Raw genomic sequence first — 19,858 nt, forward strand, 5'->3', positions numbered from 1 at the left:
TGGATTAGAAAGTGTTTTTTCACATATTGCTCAACATCACAATGAGGTATTTATTGTTAAATGTATATTTATGAATAAAAGATAACATAACACAAGAAAACATATCAAATTTATTAAAATAAATAATATTTCTTATATTATATATAAATATATATGTATATTTCTTTTAATAAATTTGATGTTTTCTTTAAAATATATATATTTATATATATAAATATAAATATATGTCATATAAAAATATATATATATTTATATGTATATATATATATATATATATATATTTTAAGAAACCAAACATCACATTTCCCATAATGTCTTTAAATATATGATCAATGACAAATCTGTAAAGGTCTTTATGTCTTTTTTTAATTTCTGCATGTAGTGATTGACAGGGTAACATGACACTGAGATTTGATAATGGTTAATATTTTGATCTCTCTTTCCTTTCAAAAATAGCCTCTATGGACCAGCCTCCACTAATATATATATATATATATAAAAAATATATATAAAAAAATATATATATATAAATATATAAAAAAAAATATATACATATATAAATATATATGTATTTATATATATATATATATTAAAAAAAGATATATAAAAAGATATATATAAATAAATATATATGTATAAATAAATATGTATTTATATATGTATATATATGTATTTTTTATATATATTTTTTATATATATATTATTTAATTTATGTAATATATGTATATATAACATTAATTAAATAAGGCATTCTATTCTATTCTATTCTAATATGACACTGAGATTTGGTAATGGTTTATTTTAGCTAATTACTTTTTTTAATACTTTGATCTCCCTCTTACCTCTCAGAAATAGAGGAGGAGCAACCTCCTTTGCCTCTATGGACCAGCCTCCACTATGACATACAGTATATAACATATTATAAACATATTTTATAATTTTATGTCTTATAGTTCTTGTAGAAGTTGATTGCTTTGCTCTGGGGACATGGTAAAATCGAGCACACGTACCAAAAAAAGCTCAGTAGAGTAAACATGTTATTTTATATTTATATCTTTAATGTGCATTATTCTTTGTTTATGTTATAAAGAAGACCTTAATCTTTAATTTAAGACATGTGATATAAATATCTGACACATTTTAAAGAAAATATGAGGAAGTAATTCATGGGGACAGAAATGTTGCTGCATAACAATAATTACTTAATTTGTATGACACTGCAGACCAAAGTCCATCAAAGAGGCAACAGGAGGCCTTTCCCATCAACATAATTCACTACATCCAGATAAGGAAGTGCATAGGTCATTGTCACACTGCCAGAGTCACCTGACCTCACCCATTACACAGTTTAATGATTAAAATCAGCTTTTCTGAAGTAAAAACCCTATTTTAATATATATAATAACACCTTTCCTAATCAGCTGTAATAAGTCCCCTTGTTCTTCCTGGCTGAACTCACAGACTGGAGTTTCTCTCTCAGACTGTCCTCCCAGTCTTTGCACCAGTTCTCGCTCCGTTCCAGGTTCTGGTAACGGGTGGCCAACTTGTCCAACGCCAGCACTGCCTCAGGTAGGTCAAAGGTCAGGCCGGCCTTCTGCACTGCTGCCTGAAACTTGGCTGGAGATGCTGTTGCAATGTAACACCTGCAAAAAGAGTTTCAGTAATTACTTGGAAAACTGGATAAGACCTCTGCTACAGTAAGTCCAGTAAAGAGCAATTTGGCCAACTTTGTAATTTTTTTTTTGCTAGTTCTAGCATGCTAACACAGTAAATAAAGACAGTGAGTATGGTAAACATTGTGAGCATGGTGTGCCTACAGTAAGTACCATAGATATATATACATAGACGCCGCATTGACTCCTGGATCATACGTCAATGTGGGCGCCATATTGGACCAGGCAAAAGTGGCTTGTAACCCTATACAAGTGAACGGGGAGCTGCCGTTTTTCTGGATAAAAATTACTATAACGTCTACATTTCTCAACCAATTTCAATGCGTCGTTTTATATTCAAACGTTTATGATTCACGAGGAGTAACGTTAAGTTAACGTTTTTTCTTTTCCCAAAGATTTTGGTGAAAAACTGATAAATACGTTAACGTCACTGCTTCCGGTTAATGGATCACCGGTCTGTCCTTCGATAGATGATGGGATTCAATCAATTATTAGGTATTATTAGGTTATTAAAAACTATTACTATCATATAACATTTTCCTTCAAGCATTTTTCACATTATTTGTATAACTGTTCAAGTTAACGTTAAATCTTTACAAAACATTTGCTTCCGTAACATCAGATAAGAGCTAGCTAACGTTCATTATTGTTAGCTAATCGATATAAGATAATGTTAGATTATTGATGTTCATATCTAACATGATATCGTGTTTAAAACATGAAATGTACGATATGTATTAAAAACAATGTGTCTGATATTGCAAGCGACAGACGATTTTCTCATGTATATATGTCTATGGTGTAAGTACAGCCTCACAAAGCTCCTAGGATGGCTGCTTCTGTTGTGTGACTGGTCTGAAATATTTAATAATTAGTTGTGTTTTGGAGCTTTTCTAAAAGGCTTGTTTCTTCTTCTGGTCCTTTTCTCTTGTTTAGATCGTTCTTTCTTTCAGTTAATGTCCTCCTCGAGGCTAGACGACCTCAGACACCCTGCTAGTTCATGTCTTGCAGTAAAGTCAGAAATGTCTTGTGCGAATATGGCTACATAGGATGAATACAGTATGCTTGACCTGTTGATCCCGGGGCTGTGAGGACAGTGGTAATGATGCCATACAGCCACAGCTGTGTGTGGACACAGGACATACTGGTTTTCCTCCCAGCATCTCCTCATGATCTCCAGGATCCCTTCATCGGTCACTGTTCCAGTTGATAAAACTTGTGATAACTAGAAGTAAAACAGAGGGAACAATCACAAAGGTACCAGAGTGTTAGATGGGGGGTTGGTCTCACTAGACAAATAGGAGATAAGCATGCCTGAATACAGTATACAGATGTAGTTTATGATTGGTACTAGTTTGCGGTGGTTGTCCGGCAGAGAGTGTCTGTGAGATTGTTGAAACTCCTCCATCATGTTCTTCACTGAAGCACCATCTTTGCCCAGCAGCAGCCAGAACACTCGCTCCATGTTGTACGGGTCCTAGACGCCAGAAGTCAAGGAGTGACCAAACATGTCAATACAACTTTTATAGCTTTTACACACATGCTGGACATTTAAAATAATACCTGACTGACTGAGTCGTAGCTGTGGGCTGTGTAGCTCTGTTACCTGGATGTCTATGGCAGAGGCCAAAGTTTGTGTGACATTAGCTGCCATGGAAAAGTCCCCAGTGGTTACCGTCCTGTGCACGATGTCATTAGAATTCACCATGGCCACCAGCTTCAAGGGCAATCCCATCTGCTTTACTATGTAGCCAGCTGAGACACACACAGACAGACAGACAGACAGACAGACAGACAGACAGACAGGGAGAGAGGGACAAACCCTTGTCATGAGAAGCACTGTATGATAATTTGGGTACTCACGAGTCTCCCCTTTACAGACATGCCCACTTTATTTCACTTGAAGTCAGAGGTCAAGGGACCCCTTTGAAAATGGCCATGCCAGTTTTTCCTCGCTAAAATTTAGCCCAACTTTGGAGCGTTATTTAGTCTCCTTCCCGACTTAGATTTTCTAGTTTCATATGATGTGATGATCTGTAGCTTCACTCTAGCCCTAAAACTAAACCTACTAGTAGTAATCAACCCACCTGCAATATTTCCCGCCCCTCCAGTTGGCACCACCACCTCCAGCACAGGCAGGTCTCCGTCAGCCTCGGCCTGCTCCATACCGCTGAGCTCCAGGTAAGCATAGATGAAGTGAGCCAGCTGGACCATGACTCTAGACCAGTTGACTGAGTTAAGGCTCATGAGACCGTGAGACTTGACCAGCTCCTGGTCGGCGAAGAGACGGCGCAGAGGCTGATCTATGTCATCTGAGCTGCCGTCTGCTGCAGAGTTAAAAAAAAACACACATCGTTTGATTGTGATTGTTTGATTGTGAAAGAACAGCCGTCAGTCCTTTTAGCCTCTTTAGGTTTACCTGCAAACACATGGATATTATCCTCCAGGCAGGTGATCATGTGTTTCTCTTGGACTGGAGTGATGCGTCCTCGGGGGTAAATCACCACCACATCAAACCCACCGAGACCTTTGGCGCTCTGGATGGCTGAGCCACCTGTGTCCCCTGATGTACCTGGAGAGGAAAACCACAAGCTGGCTGATTCAGATTCATTACATGTATCATCTATGCTACTATAGACTTGGTGCTTCTTGCTTTCTCTAGAGAGCATGAATGTGCTTGTTAATGATAATCACAGTGTTGCGTCAAAGCAAAGGATCTTTACCTTCACCTGACTGCTGATGAATATTATGCTTCCTTTTCCACTCGATTCGACTGTTATCAGGCCATTAAATAGGCATTATCAGTCACTATAAGCACCATAGATGTGGGTCAGTAGCTACTAAGTTGTAAAAATTAAAGTGAAACTTAAAAGTAACACATTCTAAGATGTTGTAAAAATGAATGAAATGTCACGTTTTGAACACAAACGAAAAAGGCTTCTTTAGGGTTAGGCAACGAAACTACAACTTCTTTAGGTTTAAGCAACAAAACTACAACTTCTTTAGGTTTAGGCAATAAAACTACAACTTCTTTAGGTTTAAGCAATAAAACTACAACTTCATTAGGTTTAGGCAATAAAACTACAACTTCTTTCACCATACAGTTGGTCTCATTTACCGATTTTTCTGTTCCTTTTTCAGACAACTGCACAAGTATGAAATACTGTAGTTATATAGCCTAGTCGTCGCTCATAAACACAATTTTTTAACCAGCGGTTATCACCGAGCTGCAGCGCTGCAGTGATAAAATCCTCATTATATGACCGCGATGTTGTCTTACAATGTCAACACAAATACAGGTTAATGGCAGCTTTGCTGTGTGATTGGCCTTACTGCCATTTAAAATGATGATCACAGATAAAGTAAGAGGGGACTAAAGGTTACTAACACACAGGCCCCGGGCAGCTTACGTAAAAAAAAACTAGATCCTTAGTGTTATCACATAACATTATAGGTGTTAGGTCTTACCAACAACAACAGTAGCTCTGCGATTCTGTTTTCGCAGGAAGTAGTCGAGGAAGCGCACAGTGCAGGTCATGGCCAGGTCCTTGAAGGCTAAGGTGTCTCCATGGAAGAGCTCCAGGACTGACAGACCGTCCTTCAGCCGGGCGATTGTCACCACCTCAGGCACTGAGAAACCAGACAGGGCTTCACCCACCAGGACTGGGAACAGGGGAAAAGGACAAAATCATGTTCTTGGTGTTATCAGCTCAGCAACAAGTTATGATAACAGTGAATATTTCACCCGCTCACCCTCTAGGTCCTCTCTGGGGATCAGCTGAGTGGGGATGAACAGTGAGGCGACTTCTACCACCAGTTTGGTGTAGGTCAGCCCCCTCCAGGCCCTCAAGGTGTCTGGGCTCAGCACAGGTACGCTCTCTGGCATGAACATCCCCCCGTCTGGAGCGTAACCTGAGAGCAGCACATCCCGGAAGTCCCATCCACGGACCCCACCCCGAGTACTGCAGTACTGCATCGGACAAACCTGAGAATGGAGACCTGGATCTTACTGTATATACACACCTATGTTATGAGATCAGTGACATGCTACTGACGTTTGGTGTACTTTCCCTCAGCCTGCATCATCTACTACTACCTGTAACAGTTTGGGTCCGTGTGTGATGGTTGAGGTAGCTCGGAGAGCGTAGCAGAAGACGACAGTCAAAAACTCACAGCCACATTGTTCGTCGTTTATTGCTAACTTCACTAACTAACACATTAACCTTAACCAAGCCCAGTTGTACAGCTGTTATTTTATCATTAACTGTAAATTATTACCAGGATTTCACAAGATGCAACTGTAATAATACACAATAATTTACAATATAATTAAATCACAGGCCTTTAACTGTGATATTCACAATATAATATTAATAATTTTATTGTGAAATGAATGCGAGGCATGGCTATTACAGCCGGGATTACTGCAAAGCTACTGTGAATTCATCAGAAGAGAGGTTTCTCTACATGCTAAATAAATGTGTAAAGTTGATCATATTTTTGTGTTCATTTGAATTTAACCTATTTTTCAATGTTTTAAGTTATTGATAGGTTAACAGATAAAACTGTTTTTCAGTATTTTATAATGTTTTTTAAGTGTACATTTACAGCACAGTACTGGCCAGTAATTTACAGTCAAATATTTTACAGTTTACAATGTAATTCTACAGCAGCATACTGCTAAATCACAGTAATCTAAACATTTATTGTGAAGTTACAGTTAAATACAGTAATTCTACAGCAGCATACTGCTAAATCACAGTAATCTAAACATTTATTGTGAAGTTACAGTTAAATACAGTAATTCTACAGCAGCATACTGCTAAATTGCATTAATCTGTTAGACCTTTACTGTGAAGTTAAAGTTAAATATAGTAGTTCTAAAGCAGCATACTGCTAAATCACAGTAATATACTGGCATAACTACTGTGAGGTCACAGTATACAGCTGTCATTTCACAATACCTTTGTATTGTAAGTACAATCGTGTGAAATACTTATTGCTGGGAAGCTCCATTAAGAAAAAAGTAAGTTAAGGAGCAAAAATTAATAAAATAAAAATAAGTACTATATAGTTAGAATAAGTAATATAGTAGTAATATAATATATAATATAATATGTAATACATAGGAGTAATATAATAAGGAAGTACATATGGTAAGAGACAATATATATATATATATATATATATATATGGGAGCAGTAGAGGTTGCATACTATACAAATATTGCACTGGCCTTTTTTCTATATATATACATAGCACATATTGCATTGATTTACTGTGAATGCACGGTGAAATAATGTATTATTATTATATATTATATACACCTGTCTCGGTTCATACCTGGATCGTGCAGCAGGTGTGGGTTAATGCTTTTTGCAGAGCCTGTTTACCTCACGGAGCTGTGGTGATTTATGGGCCCAAACCTCTCACAACAAGGAGAAGTTCTTCTTTCTTGGCTCAGATTGTCTTCATATTGTTCTAAACTTCGCTGGTAGTGATTTGAATTAATTTACTCACAGCGCTGCTGGCTGCTAAACCAGATAGACTTCCTGTTTATGTGCACGGCCTATGGAAGGAGGGAAGAGTCAGAAGATACCAGGTCAGCTGATAAAGGGAGACGAAAAACACGGAGTGGATCACATCACATTAGATAATAGGAATATGTGATATAATAAGATTATATCTGTTAACCCTGAGACCCACAATAGACCCGTTTTTGTCTTTTTTTAGGGGGGTACAAGGGGTCTTTAGGGGGAGATAGCAGGTCAGCAGTAGATGTCACATAGAAGTGGTGTACATCATCTGAAAGCTGGGAACCTGAAGATTAATTTGAGATGCAGCTCAGCACTGTGTGTCAAGTCGTTCTAGTCATAAATCAGAAATAAACATGAATTAATTAATTAAAATGAATTGTATAAGGGTTTAGAACATTATGATTGATGTATATGATGGTCATCTCCATGCTCTTTTATGTCTCATAAGTTGTTGCAGCAATTTTTGGGTTGATATCATTTGTTACACAGATTTGGTGCTAAATTTAACCATTTTTTTTTTTACCACTCAAGAATTGATAAAAATGACCAATAATCCCTCCAAAATACCACATTAAGACACCAAGACCTTGAGGAACACCATAGAAAAAGCCATGCAACTTTTGATATTTTGAGATTTCTGCAAGAATTGCATTTTTCGGCGATTGGATAGCAAACACATCTGTTCTAGAAACTGCTCAGAAACCCCATTATTGTCAATCTACCTAGGAAAGCCATCCATCCTCTGAATGCTCTAGGTCTCTAGTTTGTGGCTGTAAAGTTTCATGAGGCTGTGATTATCCTAGAGGTCACCACAGGTCATTTTATACAGAGAGGTCAAGTTTAAAAAAAAACTGGTCTCACTACAATGAAATGTCTACTATGGGGTTTACATCACTGTAGAATAGGAGAAAATTCCTTAGGTTTAGTTAGTTTCATTAGATATCGATAACTTCAATCTAGCTCTAAATTGAACCTGCTAAAGCCTCTGAAAGACGGCAAAGTCAGTTGCGGGTCAGAAGGTTAAATAAAAGTAAATGAATACCTCAGTAGGCGGTAATGACCCTGTAGGTAATTACAATTCAAAACAATTAATTAATATTCAACACTGTAAAACTGTCACCTAACTATGAGCTCATGACTCATGATAACTATCATAGCTGCTAAGTCAGCACAGACAGTTTGTACTACTCATCTATTATACTACACAGAGCATGCAGTACTTACCGCTCTGAAGTCAAATGGATTTAAACAGAACTCTTTCCTCTCCAATTACCACTCACTGCCAGTCTGAGCTATCTTCTACACTAGAAGGGATAGATCTACTGACTGAGTGTTGACTGTCCCAACGGAGATAAAACTTGAACTTGAACTTTGGAATAACCTAGGAAAAACATATTTATTACTTAAGATATTGTATCCATGATTTTGCCCCTCATCCATGAGTGCATTATTTTCTCATTTCATAGAAAACGCACACGATGCTGCTTTATGTTTTTCTTTATGGATAGTCAAAAGATATCATTTTAGTTCCCATTATTGTATGTCGGCACTTTTATAAACGTATTGCTTGAATTTAACTGTTCTCCTCTTTCTCTTTTTGACAAAGAGAAAAACACACCCACCTGCTATGCATGTTTCTTTACGTAAAATATTCTATTTTACAAAAAGAAACAATAAATATAAAAAATAAATAAATAACTCAATAAAAATAAATGTCAATAAACGTAGAAAAAATAAAAAATAAATGTAGCCATTCATTGATTGATAAAATGTGACATAAATTGATATTTCTATTTAATTTGCTCCTTTATTTATTTATTTTTATATTAATTTCACTATTTATTTATTTATCTACACTTTTATTTATTTATGTATTTATTTTTTCAGGTTTCGTCCTCCATACAAAGCATTTCATTAACTTTGTACTGTGCATATTGTGTAGCCTATGTGACAAATAAACAGGATTCGATTTGTGATTGATTCGTCATTAGTTGTCATTAATGTTTGCTGTGAAAAGTTCCAAGAATAAGACATCTAAGGTCATAAAAAAAGATTAAAAACATGCACGACAATCCCTGTAGATACATTTATACATGATTTAATTCAAACTATCCTGGAACAGTATATTTCATGAGGCATTTTTTCCAAATATCAATTCAAACCACTGAGACAGGAGGAGTTCCTCTCAGGTTGTTGCTGGTCAGTAACAATTGGTTTTAATTACACCACATAACAAAGAAAGATGTTTTATTTATACCATCATTCATTTTAATGCACGTCTGCAAACATGTAAAAACATATATATACAAGTCTTTAACACTGGAGACATTACAAAAATGTGCTTACAAAATTGGAACCATGCAAATAACTGACATAAGACAAAGAATATAGTGAACATCACTCCCCTGACACACGCACACACGCATACACACGCACGCACACACACACACACACAAAGCCATCAGGATAGAAATAAATACACATTAAAAAGAGGAACATGTGTATGCCATCGATTAGTAACATTCCCTCAAAAAAAATATTCACCCAACATTTTTGCACGTGATAAAAAATACTTTCAAATGCAAAATGTCTTTTTGTTTTGGTCTTAGGATGTTTGCTCTTTCCTGCTCTTTCAAACTGAACACACTATTCTGGACATTTCTAAGTGGTTGGATATACCGGTAGATATCCAGCTAAAGTTCACTTGATAAGGTCGAGGTTTAGGATTGATTCTTTTTGGTGCCTTCAAATGAGACTCGTGAGCTCGTGTTTACAACATGGGAAGTCGTGTACATGATATGCTTGGTGTTCAAGTGGTTAAGTCGTGAGAACACCGCTGCTAAGCAACGGCAATGTTAACGTCAGCGTCTAGAAGCCACAGAGGCTAACAATTTAGCAAGCTAGCAAGCAGGTAACATAACGCAGTAAATGCAAAGACATAATGACAGAGGAAAAAGATGAGGCAGTTGGGAATATCAACATTTTCTTCAGACATATTATAAAATTACAAAGAAAAACAACATTTGTACCGAAAAATTAACTTCCATGGCCTCCGCCATTTCTAACAACGTCAACAAACACGTCACATGTCGTGAACTCGGATCTTTCAGAAACTTTCCACTTACGAGGTCGTAAATACCACAAGAGGGCGGGCGTTCATATGGACTCTTCTCGTAAACACGGTAACACGACCCCATTTGAAGGCACCATTTTTCCTTCGGCGGTGTGAAGTAAGAGGAAACGGTGCATGGAGCAGGTCTTATTTGTGGTGGTATGAGGTTTTAGCCGCAAATTTTTAATGATTGTATTTGAATCTGCCCTCCTCTCTTTCACACGACATGTCTGTCTCACGGTGGTTTAAAAGGGATCATTCAAGAAGTAATATTTTTTTAACAGAGTTATAGATTTATCAGGATTCTTTTGGTCCTACGACGGTGGATCACTTCTTACCGGGGTAGATCGCCATGGCAACTTATGCTGAACACCTAACCTGATCCGGAGCAGGTTATGTTCCAGATAAGAGACGTATAAAAGCAAAAGATCAGAGCTTGGTGCGCAGATCGTATGATAATATTATACTAACGCGAAGAAGTTTAACTCAAAATCCAGGCTAAAAGCAACACAGTTTAAACTGGCAAATGCAGGAAGGACAGCTGGCTGTATGCTGTGCTCGCTTACCTCTTTGAATTATGTTTGTATATTTATATTTTTACTCGCTCCCAAGTCCGTTTCACACCGCCAGAGTTGGGGATGCAGATTGAGAAACCCTGATAAAGAGAAGATACCCCGGGTATGCTGAACTCGCTTCGTAGTACAGGCCTCTGGAGCCACAGTGGATCTCCATGCCTTTTATCCAAAAATAAGCTTGACACAACTTAGAAGAATATCCTTTTCAGTTGTTATGGAAGAGCACTTCTGACACATATAAATGTGTCCTTTGAGCAGCTTATTAACACATTTGAGAAGCACTGTATTGTTCCATACTATTTGTTAAAAGTTAACAGAGCTTCCACACACACACACACACACACACACAACCCACACACAGTATTAAAGAGTACATTACAATAGTGTGTTTTGATTAGATAGGTCAAGTAAGATTCGATTCCATCTTCAGTTGCACACAGTTTTTAATGCTCCATTCAATTTCTAAGGAGTGCCAATAAAAAGATGAATAAGAATGACAGAAATACTTCCATTGCCCTGGAAAAGGTGTGTTGTTACCATTTGGAGCGTGTATACGAAAGCTCATATTTGAAAATCCTGCACTTTGTACAAGATGACACCGACCTCTTCAGCAAGAATTTGTTTCATCCATTCATATTCATATTAATGTGGGAATGCATTTCATCACCAATCCACAGAGAGTGCCTTCATATGAGTGTGCATGAAGTGATTCAATAAGCCAAAGTATCATCATATTTTGAGCTTTTAAACAGTTTTCTGAGAGGACTTCTCATCTGTATCCCCACAGATTAACCTTATTAACATGTCACAAGCTTGTGGCTGGATATTACCGCAGAGGCAGATTTTAGATTTGCAGATACACATTTACATTCAAATTATAATCAAGCCATGATCTGTCCATATGATCATATAGTATGTGCACAACACAAACCCTATAAGAGATGGGAATCAAGTGTTCACACTGAACATTATCAGACTGAACCGAAGGTTAACCTGAACCATTAACCCTGGAGGAGCTTAGCTATTAACTTAACAAGGCTTTTATTTCCTTAAAAACGGCGGTAGTTTAGAGCAATTGCAATGTTGTTCAGCTTGCTGTCACTCCACTGTTAAACTTTGGCTGCAGAAGCTACCAGATAAAAGGGGATAGAGCAAAAGGTTTCATACTAACTATCAAGTTAATTAAGAGGCTTTTTAGCACTTAACGTTACTGCTTAGGTCTTTTCATCTATTTTGTTCCATCAAACGCAGCTGGCTAAACAGCAAAAGAACAGACATTTTGCTGAGGCAAAAACCTTTTCTAGTCCCTGTACACACCCTGCTGCTTCAGTTCGCTGTCTCAAGTATTTAATAATGCACGACATGCTGTACAGTTATTAGAAAATAACCTTCAATGAGGGTTCAGCCTCTGTTCGGTGTGTTATTTTTTTATAGTAGCACATGGCAAAGAGAATTATCTAGCTTAGGCCATTTCCACTTGCTAGTGATCAAATATTTTACTCGACACCTTCGATTAAATTGAATTTTGTGGTAGTAACATCTTTGTTAGCCACAAAATAAATGTTACTTTCCTTCTCCAATAAGTGAAGAATCACTAGAGGATATCTTCCTGCCACTGTAGCCGGTAAGTATTTTTTTTTTGTTTGCCACTCAGAAATTTTATCTGCCACTTTTGAAATCTCTGCACTCAATGAAGGAATAACATTTTAAATCTGTTGTCATTCAATGTTCGATATCTTTTACACAAAAAATCATTATATACATGGTAAATAACATTGTATGCGTTATTGTGCGTGATTAACTGTCGGAAAGCATACAGAGAATCGATAGTCACGGAGGCATGAGATGCCGAGGAATCAGACAACTAAGAATCCGTTCTAAACGGGAACCGGTCCTCTATTCCCATCTCTAGTGTTTTCCCTCTCTGCCAAAGTGGCGGATGGCTTGACGATTTTACCCGCCACTGCCAACAATTTACCGGCATTTGGCGGGTGCTAATTTCAGACCCTGGTCAATGGTCAATCACAACGAATGATTCACCGTAGCCACGGTATAAAGTACTGTAATGAAGCTACTATCGAGCAAATAATGTTCAGTGTGAAAAGCGCCACAACTTCCTCTGATGGTTCTTTCAAAGTAATCTGATTTTACAAGGAAATCCATGATATTACATTTCCAACGGGACAAAAGGCATTGTGTTGAGACATAATGCTCAAGAAATAATTATTTTCAGAAGATTCAATAGGCCCATTACTTCAGATTTATACAGACAGAGAATGTACCCAGAAATACTGTCTCCTGTTTCACATGATTAAAACAGATAAGGCAAACATGTTTCTTACATTAAAAACATTCAACTTCTAAAAATAAAAAAAAAAACCTTAAAGAACAAACATGCACTATTGCTCAACCCAATGAAACATTTGCTCATTCTGACTTCATAAGTGGTCGCAGTGGGAATTCTTGGCTCTGTTGTTAAACATTTCTGGTACGTTTTCAGGACAAACTAAGATCTGTAGTGTCGGATTAACGCGGCTCCCTCTCCCTCAGGTGTCCTGTGCAATCATCATTATTTGAGCACGACAAGTCTCCACGGGAGAGATGGCTGTGAGAGGAGGACGACCACGTACTAAAGGTAGCCTTTTCCCATAATGCATCAAGAAGCAAGTGGCATCTCCTCCTCACTTAAGAAAGGAAAAGTTTCAAAGGTTCCACGGCAGTCCCTGCCGACCGATCGTCAGAAGCAGTATGCTGGGGTTTTCTCAACACATCTGTCCGAGCTCTTCATTGATCAAGTCCTCCCACGCTACATGTTTGACACGACAATGTTTTGTAATGTTTAAACTCTCACCTACCATGTCTGAGCAGAAAAGGCAGGAGGAAAAAGAGTGAACAGGTTAGGCGTTATCCCGCAGATCTTTGGCCTTGGTCAGGATGGTGTGGACATCTGAGATGGGGTAATCCTGAAAGGAACATCAGTGAAAGAAGAATTAAAATAACAAAAAAGTAATAAAATCACTTGGGAATGAGTCAGTTGCGGTAAAAACATCATATGTCTAAATATGAAACTTCACGGCGTATTATAAAAAGCCTTACCTGCAGTAATCTCATATTCACTGTGAAGTCTCCTGCCAGTAAATTCTCTCGGATGAGTCTGTGAACAGGCAACAGAAACCACGATTCACATGAAGACTCAGAGGTCAAATCAATCAATGCTGTAGCAGTGCAGGGAGAGTAATGTGAAAATCTCACATGAGCATGGCGCAGCACACCAGGATGAGGAAGTGGAATCTGTCCTGGTCAGAAAACAGGGTGTCCCAGATGCGGATGACGTCTGGCAGGAGGAACTCCTGAGATAGCAACAGGGTCAGCCAGCGGAATGTGAAATACTGGGGTTTGATGTTCTGCTCTTCCTGTGTGGACAAAAAAAAAAGAGATACATCATATCATTGTTGTTTCAAGACCGGCTCGTGAACCCATCCTTTAACGCTTCAGTAGGCAACAATTTTTTGGCATCATTGGTCAAAAACTCCACAATAACCTTTCAGCATATTATAATTCAAGTGTTCTGAGAGATCTTCTGCACTTCCTCATGGCTCTGTTTTCAGGCTTTAGAGAATCTAGCCTGTGGCGGAATAATTTGACCATTTACGTGTCTCATGCACTACTGTCAGGATATAGTGACCTTTTTATAAAAATAACTTTTTTTAAATCGTATTTGCTCCATTTCTACCCACTGCAGCTTTAACAACATGCAGTTTGAATTGGCGGCTTCTCCGTTGCAGATTCAAATCACTGATTTTTACAGGGAAGCCCTAGAGAGCAGTTGAAAACATCCCTATAACCCCTTAAAAGGAAGTATGAGCAGGAAGTAGGACCATACCAGCTTGAGATAGAGCTCCAGGTCTTTGTCTTTGAGCATGGAGTACACACTCTCCATCTTGTAGGTGATGCCGCACTGAGAGTCATCCAGGCTCTTGATGAAGTTGTCTCTGTTCTCCGACATCAGGTTGGTGAAACAGAAGAATGTATCTGCTTCAGCGTGTTCTGAACAGGAATCACAGAGAGCTTATATTCATACAGTATTTTATGTGTGAAAAATCTCAACTTTAAAATTGCAATGTTACCAACCTTTCCATTCGCTGTTGGGGTCCGTGGCAAAGGTGTAGTAAATTGGCCCAACAATCTCATTCATGCCCTGTACGTAGGCAATCCCAGGGTTGAGTTTGGCATAGATGAAGAGGATCCGCTCCACCACCTCCCAGTGCGCTTCACTCCCATTGGGCAGTACCTCATATTCGTTAGACGGATATAGGTTCAACGACTTTCCAGGAGAGCTGACCTGGGAGAGAAGATTCAGTTACAGTTAGGGCTGTCCCGAATACCATCTTTTGGGCTTCGAAGCTTCAGCGAGAAATATTCGAAGGTATTCGAAGCTTCGGAAGGAATAATGTTGTGAAATTATTCCTTATTTCATGGGCTATTCTGGGATTTATACATTATTACAGACACATTAATAGTCACTTACATTGGTGACTCCACTGCGGTTGCGGTTTACTGTTTGTGCTTTCAGTGTGGTTTGTTCGACTCGTCGACGCAGCGTCTCATAATCATTCTGAGGGTCCAAGATAAGTTGGCAAGGGTATTCTGTCGGACGCTGAAAGAACGCCATGTCTGGGTACAGCCGCCTGCAAACATTCAAACAAACACCCCTGTCACATTTGACCTGAAATGTCACAATGATTTACACAATGACAGGCTTTGGTTATTGTCACATTCACATACTATCAAGAACAAACTAATAGATGTAGAAATAGTTTTTCAAAAGTCATACCTTACATCCTTGTCAATTTGTAGTAGAATCTCATTATCTTTGAAGTAGTTATTCCACCTGCTATCTGGGTTCGGATTTAGAGGCTGAAAAAAATCAAATAAAACACACATATAAACATATGTACATTGGGCATGTACAGTCCCTAGTGGACATGGGTAGATAACAACAGCAGCTGGTTGACACGCAGCATTTCAGCAAGACAGCCGTCATGCACTGCTCATGCGGGCAGTCTGGCCCAAGCGTAAGGCTTTTTTAATAAGCACAGTCTACCCCAGCATATTCATTGAATCAGGCCTCATTTCAGTTAAACACTGCTGTGAAAAAATAACACCAAAAGGAGGGAGACTAGACTCACATGGTCCTCCATAGTCACATCTTCTCTGGAAAGGCCCATGTTGGCTTTGGCAATACCAGGCTGGATGATCATTTCTTTTAGGAACTGGGTGTACACCTCCCTAACAGAGACACAAAATAGAAGAAAGTGGTGAAAACTTAAAATATACCTTGAGAGTTTTTTGTTCATGTCCAGGCTTATACTGGATTAAAAAAAATACCCATTAGCAGTAGTGCTGAGACAACTAGTTTATTATTCAGTTGACAGAAAATGAATCACCAAATATTTTAATAATTCAGTAACCTTTAGTTATCAAGCAAAAACACAAAACATTCAGTTTTCAGCTTCAAACATGTGAGAATTTATATTATTTTAAATAGAATATTTTGGGGTTTGGGTTGTTGACACATGAAGATGTCATCTGGGGCTTCGAGGACATTGTAATGGCCATTTTCCCACAATTTTCTGATATTTTATAGACTGGACAAAAAAATTACATTGAAAAAAATAATTAAATAATAATATAATATTCTAAATTGTCCTGTCATTGTGTTTTCTTTACTGCAAAATCTGAAAAACTGTGGTGAAAACCCAGCTAGCTTCACCATGAGAGACCACCATAATAAACAGCATCTGCCTGGTGAGTCACAGGTGAAATGGGTGCTAGTCAGCTAACGACATTAGCTAATGTCATCTCATGAGCTATGCTAGCAGCTGAAATTGTGGTTGCCTAGTGACATAAAAAAAAGTAATCTCCAAATAAAATCAACATGCTCTTTGATGAAGTTTTAACATGGTCTCCTTACCTCTGCTTTTTTAGGAAAGACTCCCATAATGTCTGATCGAGAGGTAGATAATTGAGAAGGATCTGAAAAGAGAGTAAAACATGACATCACATGAGACATGTTCGCAGATCAGAACATTTTGCCAGTCCATATAGTTACATTATCTGTCCCACTTCAGTCTTATGGAAATCTTGACATGTCACAACTTATTTATAACCCAGATCTCATGACTAGTGTCTATAATTTGAGACATTTGTTGTTGAGTACAAATTATAGCTATTCCCAACATTTTCCATAATCATCTTCTCTTCATTTTGAATTACCGGTATGTTTTATGGTTAAAAGTCAAGGAAAAAAGCTCCAGAGGTTTAGGATAAGAATACAAAAATGTTCTTGAATGAGGCACAATGCGTCATGCTCAAAAGTTTACTGAAACAACAACACAGAGACAGGGCAACTTACTTTCCAGCAAAGCGCTCGTATGCCTCCTTCAAACGGGATTCCTGAGTTGAATAAAGAAAAAAGGATGGTCAAATACAGAACAATAAAATATCTACACTAACGTTATCTGTATCAGCATAAAAAGACATCAAGGTGTGAAAATGACCATTGAAGCACAGCTCCCTCAGTGTCTCCAAGTTTAGGTTTTCTTCACTCAAGGTTTCTTTGAATTCTTGTATTCTGAAATAAGAAACAAGACAAGGTTAGAACCAATGAATCACAAAATAGCTCTTATACTATTATGAACATAACGTTAAGTCATAACTGTTAACACATCTACAGGAAAAGATGCTTTCTCTGGTATAAAGTCAGAAATCTTTAGTTTCGTTAAATTTAAAAAACATTTTTGGTTAATATGCTTATTTGTTTTCTTGCCGAGGATTAGACGAAATGATACATTTTTTATTGTTTTTTTTTATACTTTATTTTTTCGAGGTTGTTTTCATATATGCAATTTACAGTTCGTAATTACAATAGTTTATAAACCAATTTTTAAGTAGTTGAGCTTAGAGACGAACACACTAAGTACACTTGAGAAAACAACTTCAGCATTCAAAATTGAAATAAAATTAAGAAAATAAATAATAATAATAATAATAATAATAATAATGATAATGATAAAAAGCAAAATAATAAAAAGAAAAATAGAATAAAATTAAAAAAGTAAAAAGTTTAAAAAAAGTTTAAAAAAAGAAAAAAGAAATAATATATAATAATACATGTATTTATTATATAATTTATTAATAATATTATAATAATAATCAATAATATAATTTATTTAAATAAACTTAATTTGCCTTAAACCATCTTTGCCTTATTTTCATTATACAATCGATCAATGTTAGAAGTTATTACATACAACAGCTGACAATGTGGGTTAAAATACATTATGGTAGAGAAAATGGTAATAATATGAAAAGTAATGTCTTTTTTAGTGTCTCTAAACTGAGGCCAAGGTGTTTTTCCAAGTAAACATTGTCTGGACAAGTCATTATAGTTGTTTCAACGTCAGGAGGAAGGTTTATCTGGAAATAAGTCGCATATGTTTTCACCCTGTCAGCAGATATAGCTAACAGTTAGCTGGATGCTAACAGTTAGCTGGATGCTAACAGTTAGCTTAGCTGGATGCTAATTGTTAGCCAGTTGGGGCTTGAAGGAAGTCAGCTGATGTGCTAGCAGCTAACATGGAAGCTAGCTTAGCTACCTAGCTGGATTGGTGTTGTTATTTTTTTTTAATCTCTATTATTTATTTATTTATTTTTATTAAAAACATTTTTTTTTTTACTACTTTATTTTTTTTAATTTAATTTTATTAATGTTTTTTTGTGTATATGTGAATATTGTATGTGTTTTATTATTTCATGTGTTTCTAATTTTGGTGTCATGATGGCTAACAGTTAGCTTAGCTGGATGCTAACAGCTAGCTTAGCTGGATGCTAATTGTTAGCCAGTTGAGGCTTGAAGGAAGTCAGCTGATATGCTAGCAGCTAACATTGAAGCTAGCATAGCTTCCTAGCACGATGAAGTTTTAGCTGTATTATCTAATTAACGTGTAAAGCCACACAAAGGCATCTTAATGCACAATAACAGTGAAGTCATATAATGTGTTCCTCAAGTGTTGCTAAGCTTAAAGCTTCTGTTAGCTCACAGTTAGCTGCTGTTAGCTGCTAGCTCAAAAGACTGGTATTAATAGCATTAGGGTGCTACATGCAGCTGCTACACAACATGCATATTTGACAGTCTCTGTGTTGCATTCAATGCAAAACAAAACGATTTAGATGTGTCCCACCTGTTCTTGTAGGCAGTAGACATGATGATGTCGGTGTTTTCCTTTAACTGGGTCCAGAACGGAGTGAATTATTGTCCAGAGAGGGAAGTCCACCTCTCACTTCCGTCTTCACAACAACAGAGCAGACCATGCAGACACACAGCAGCTGGTTGGAGCCACACTGACAACTTGTGACTGCTCTGTTGATAAAAATCCCAATTAAGTTAAATTTCCATAGGCAAAGCACTGGTTATTAGCTTATAAACATAACTTTTTCACACCATAGCTATTTCATATAATAATAATAATAATAATAATAATAATAATAATAATAATATAATAATAATAATAATAATAATAATAAATTGGACTTATATAGCGCCTTTCAGAAACCCAAGGATGCTTTACAAAGGGGGCACACAAAATCATACTAATAAATAACACAGAGGAGAAACTATAGCTAAGTAATTAAAAGAGTGATGTGTAGGAAGAGTCAGCTGAGATCATAGGCCTTGATGAACAGGTGGTGCTTGAGGTGTTTTTTGAAAATGTCCAGGGATGAAGCATTTCTTATTTCAGGAGGGAGAGAATGGAACAATAAAGACATTTGATATAATATTTTAAATATTTGAGTCATTTGAAATAATATATATACAAATTTGAAATAATATGTATACAAATAAATAAAAAACAGGACTATTTTCTATCACACCTTTAGGTAAAATTTTGATGAGAAAAA

The 19,858-nt window shown here is 37.1% G+C and overlaps 2 protein-coding genes across 5 annotated transcripts; both read right to left on the reverse strand.

Annotated features, from left to right (window-relative positions):
* Positions 1-779: 779 nt before the first annotated feature.
* Positions 780-7,249, reverse strand: thnsl2 (threonine synthase-like 2). Of its 4 annotated transcripts, none has more exons than XM_037752410.1 (9): positions 7,067-7,249; positions 5,427-5,658; positions 5,142-5,336; positions 4,093-4,245; positions 3,761-4,000; positions 3,280-3,428; positions 3,025-3,150; positions 2,744-2,898; positions 780-1,643 (listed from the first exon to the last, which is right to left on the reverse strand). In XM_037752410.1, exons 2-9 carry the CDS (start codon positions 5,647-5,649, stop codon positions 1,418-1,420), a joined length of 1,467 nt encoding a protein of 488 aa, XP_037608338.1. In that variant the 5' UTR covers positions 5,650-5,658; positions 7,067-7,249; the 3' UTR covers positions 780-1,417. The 4 variants fall into 4 exon arrangements, with proteins under 4 accessions (XP_037608338.1, XP_037608339.1, XP_037608336.1 ...); XM_037752411.1 differs by having other exon boundaries at positions 3,761-3,997; positions 7,017-7,249; XM_037752408.1 differs by having other exon boundaries at positions 7,017-7,249.
* A 4,073-nt stretch (positions 7,250-11,322) lies between these two features.
* Positions 11,323-19,299, reverse strand: tbc1d13 (TBC1 domain family, member 13). The gene is made up of 12 exons (XM_037752406.1): positions 19,141-19,299; positions 17,458-17,531; positions 17,313-17,353; positions 16,872-16,933; positions 16,087-16,186; positions 15,732-15,814; positions 15,426-15,585; positions 15,029-15,239; positions 14,781-14,944; positions 14,150-14,310; positions 13,994-14,051; positions 11,323-13,860 (listed from the first exon to the last, which is right to left on the reverse strand). The coding sequence occupies exons 1-12, from the start codon at positions 19,161-19,163 to the stop codon at positions 13,795-13,797; spliced, it is 1,203 nt and encodes a 400-aa protein (XP_037608334.1). The 5' UTR covers positions 19,164-19,299; the 3' UTR covers positions 11,323-13,794.
* Positions 19,300-19,858: the final 559 nt, after the last annotated feature.

The sequence above is a fragment of the Sebastes umbrosus genome, chromosome 19 (genome assembly GCF_015220745.1).
Source record: "Sebastes umbrosus isolate fSebUmb1 chromosome 19, fSebUmb1.pri, whole genome shotgun sequence".
Lineage (NCBI taxonomy): Eukaryota > Metazoa > Chordata > Actinopteri > Perciformes > Sebastidae > Sebastes > Sebastes umbrosus.

Coding starts and splice junctions, on each gene's coding strand:
- thnsl2 (XM_037752410.1), bottom strand. CDS start 5,649: ATGCAGTACTGCAGTACTCGGGGTGGGGTCCGTGGATGGGACTTCCGG. Junction 4,246..5,141: donor CAGAGCTACTGTTGTTGTTG/GTAAGACCTAAC, acceptor TTTCCTCTCCAG/GTACATCAGGGGACACAGGT. Junction 3,151..3,279: donor CCTCTGCCATAGACATCCAG/GTAACAGAGCTA, acceptor TCTGGCGTCTAG/GACCCGTACAACATGGAGCG.
- tbc1d13 (XM_037752406.1), bottom strand. CDS start 19,163: ATGTCTACTGCCTACAAGAACAG. Junction 15,815..16,086: donor ATGTGACTATGGAGGACCAT/GTGAGTCTAGTC, acceptor GATTTTTTTCAG/CCTCTAAATCCGAACCCAGA. Junction 14,311..14,780: donor TGGAGCTCTATCTCAAGCTG/GTATGGTCCTAC, acceptor TTGTCCACACAG/GAAGAGCAGAACATCAAACC.